General features: G+C 36.8%; 1 protein-coding gene across 1 annotated transcript; it reads right to left on the bottom strand.

Moving 5' to 3' along the window:
• Positions 1-2,580: 2,580 nt before the first annotated feature.
• On the bottom strand, positions 2,581-3,605 carry LOC130722946 (uncharacterized). Its single transcript, XM_057573844.1, has 2 exons — positions 3,536-3,605; positions 2,581-3,434 (listed from the first exon to the last, which is right to left on the bottom strand). Exons 1-2 carry the CDS (start codon positions 3,603-3,605, stop codon positions 2,581-2,583), a joined length of 924 nt encoding a protein of 307 aa, XP_057429827.1.
• Positions 3,606-3,832: the final 227 nt, after the last annotated feature.

The following is a 3,832-nucleotide window of genomic DNA, read 5'->3' as shown; positions in this document are numbered from 1 at the left end:
CCTTGACGTTTAACTTCCGTGTGAATTAAACCCTCACCTTTTAAAATGTGTATTTATAACCCTAAGCTATTTGAAGTGTGCAAATCTAACCTTTTATTTATATTTTATTATAAATTTTAATAAAATTTGTCACAAAAATGTACATGAATTTTTTTCTTCCAAAATTACCCCTTATAAATGAATCTTTATTGTGTGAAAAATACTTGACTTTCCAGAATTTTTTCCCGCTATTTTTTCTTATAGCTAAGCTTTCGTCTACTACTGTTTAATATTTTAGTTTGTTTTTGGTACATTTAAAAACTAGTCTACTTTTTTTTATAGAATAAATAATTTCCTTATTGAAAATTAAGATCTTTCTTCTAAACATAGGAAAACACAACACAAAAGATGCGTTATTGTTGTCTCTTTCAAGATTACACGAGCTGATTTTACAAGTGTTTAGATAGCTCTAGATTTTTGTGCCAGGATAAAAACAATCGATGCTATTTTCCTTGATCTTGGAGAGTGAGAATTGTGGATCTTAAAGGGTGAACTCCCATGTTGATGTTGTGTTTCCTTATGTAACACCATCAACTGCATAAGATGAAAAGCAACACATAGACAATGTGATTATGATTTATCCCATAGGCTGATAGCATTTGCTACATTAAATCATCTTAAACAAAAAAGAAAAATCCCCTGCAACCGTACAAATTAAACAAAAGCATCTTTGCAATTGCAGTGTCAAAATCTGTAAGCAAAATAAAACCACATTTGACATATACAAAATCTGTATACAAAATCTGTATGCAAAATAAGTCTGAAATATATTTCAAATTTGGCTTCTCAACAGTATCTAATCTCCTAGCCAGAGAATAATAGCTTAGTGCTTCTTAGAGATCCTGACAGTTTTCCTTCTGCTGCCAGTAGTTTTGGTAGGGCCTGTACCATCACCAGTACTTGAACCTACAAATGATCCAACATAGAATTGTAAGGATAAATAAGATCTACAATGCTTTGCTAAAATTGAAAAGGATAAGAAGTCAATACCAGTAGCATTCTCATTTGGATCAACACAACCAACACTCTTATTTTTCCTTTTGTAAATGCGTTTGTTTGGGTTTTCAGGTTCAGAACATCGACGACTATTGTGACCCCACTGATTGCAATTTCCACACCTCTGCTTATTTCCAGATTTACTCACTTTATTTGCACTTTTTTTCTCATCAGCTGCCCTCTTTCTAGCCTTCTTTGGCCTTCCAACTTGTACTCTTGCAAGGGGTGGCAAAATAGGTTCATAATCACATTGAGGCCACTCCTCATAAGAAGCAATAGGATTGATCGTAGCCCCATAACTAGCCAAGAATGTCTCTTTCTTATAATAGTCACTAACATAGTCCTCCGGCAATTCTCTTTGTGCATAGATAGCACTAATAGCATGTGCACAAGGGACACCAGTTAAATCCCAAAGCCTACAAGAACAAGTTCTAGCTACCAAGTCCACCACTTTCCTACTACCGAAAAAAGTATCAACCTCAAACTTTCCATTCCCGTTCATGTGTGATATACATAATACTGCATCCCCCTTTGACTTCTCTAGTTTGGCTTGAATCCTTGGACATATGACCCCATTATACTCAGGGCCGGCCCAACACTAAGTGTGGCCTAAAGCAAACTTTAAAGTGAGGCCTCTTCTTTGGGTCTTTTTGACTTAATGTTTAGTTTTTTTGGGCCTTTTTAACTTAGAAAAAAGAAATTTTGAGGCATTTTTTACTTAGTAAAAAATAAAAAAAAATTGAAGGCTTAAAGCCCTTGCTTGGATGGCTTTACCCTTGGGCCGGCCCTCATGCCTTCCTTTTTTGCCGCCAAACGTTTCATTAACATTCGGCGAATTGTCTCCATCATTGTGATAATTGGCTTGTCTCTTGCAGGCAAAATGGCAGAATTAAATGACTCTGCAATGTTATTTTGTAATGCTCCACATTTAGCATTTGGGGAGAACTTGTGCATTGACCATGTTTTAGGATTCCGTTCTTCTAACCAGGAAGCCGCTTCAGGATTTAATTTTCTAATCTCTGCAATTTGGTGTAAAAACCCAGTCTCTGTAGTTGCCCTTGCAGCATTCCATAACAGAACCTTAAACGCTTTTCCTTTGTATAGTAGCTTGAAATTTGCATACAGGTGTCGAACACAGAACCTGTGTTCAACGCCTATTTCTTCAAGTACCTCTTTCAATCCCTGTGGAAAATGATATACAATGTTTAAATATCATGTGCATGACAATTTAGAAAAAGTTAAAAGGTTAGTTAACTACTGGACATACTTTCTGTTTATCAGACATAAATACCCAACCATGCTCTGCAATAGGCTCAAATGGCAGACCCAGAAATTTTATGAAGCTTGGGCAAATTTTAAAACCGCAAATCCACACATTCCAATTTCCTTATTTTTTCCTTTCTTTTTCTGAAATTTGAGTAAGAAATTTTATTTATATGTAATAATCCTTCAATTTTGCCCTTACTTTAAAATTTTGCCCTTTTTCTTTTTTTCTTTTGTGGCCCAAAATATGATCTGGTCTATAGAAAAAATTATTATTTCTGGCTAGAGCTTGGGCAAATGCCCTAGGTAGCCGGGCGGTCGATCCGCCTCAATGTCTTTAAGTAATAAATCAAGAAACCACTGCCATGAATCTTTCAACTCAGCCTCCACTGCAGCATAAGCAATAGGAAATATATTATCATTCCCATCTCTTCCAACAGCCACCAACAATTGCCCTCCATAACCAGCCTTTAAAAAACATCCATCTAGATGGATAATAGGTCTGCAAAACTTTAAACCTTTCTTCAGGGCGTCTAAACATACATATAATCTCTGGAATCGATTATCCTCAACCTTCATCTTCATGGTTGATCCAGGATTATAAAGCCTTACCGCCTCACAATAATTCCATAATAACCCATATTGAGCTGCATGGCTTCCTTGGAGCTTTTCCATTGCAATTTTATTAGCTCTGTACACCTGAAATCTTGAAACAAATATCTTGTGATCTCTAGCAACTTGGTTTATGAAAGGTTCATTTTCCCACTTGCCTTTATGATCTCTTATTTGGTCTTGGTATTTGAGAGATAACCACTTCGCACTGGCCTTTGTATTCTTATTACTCCACCCACAATCTTTATGCTCTATATTTGTCCAAGTCTTGATTTGGAAGGAATTTTCTGCCTCATTATGACTTGCATGCATCCTCCATCCACATCCCTTCTTACATTTTATTGTAATTCTCTTTGACTCGCTCTTCACCCATAAAAAGTCTATCCCATTTTCTATCCCATATTGTTGTACAGCCTCCCTAAAGACTTTGTGATTGGAAAACTTCATTCCAACTTCAAGTTTAATCTTTTTTTGTATGTCTATAAATTGGTTAAACTCTGGAAATTTCTTCTTATGTTCCCCATCTGTAAATGCATGTAAATAATTTAACAGGAAACTAGCAAGTTAAAATAGTCATTACATAAAGAGTACATGTAAAAATATAATAATAAGTTCTCCAACTTACCCTCTTCATCAGATGCAATAGGGGTAAGCAATGCATCACTATCAACATCTTCATCCCAATTGGGGTTCATCTCAACATCTATGTCAAAGCTGGACTGAGCAACACCTCCTCCTTGGTAGGCCTGTCCAAAATTTTTTTGGCCGACCGAACCCGACCGGCCCGTGGCAAAAAAAAGGCTTTTCGGGCGGGCCGGGTCGGTTATCGGGTCTGGCAATTAAAAAAACCGGTTTTAACCGGTCTGGTTCGGTCGGGGTCGGTCTGGGTTCTAAACCGACCGGCCCGACCGATTAGGGATAA

This window comes from Lotus japonicus, chromosome 6 (assembly GCF_012489685.1).
Source record: "Lotus japonicus ecotype B-129 chromosome 6, LjGifu_v1.2".
In the NCBI taxonomy this organism is placed as follows: domain Eukaryota; kingdom Viridiplantae; phylum Streptophyta; class Magnoliopsida; order Fabales; family Fabaceae; genus Lotus; species Lotus japonicus.
Note: the sequence above shows the minus strand (reverse complement) of the source record. Positions and strands in the feature narration are given on the sequence as shown.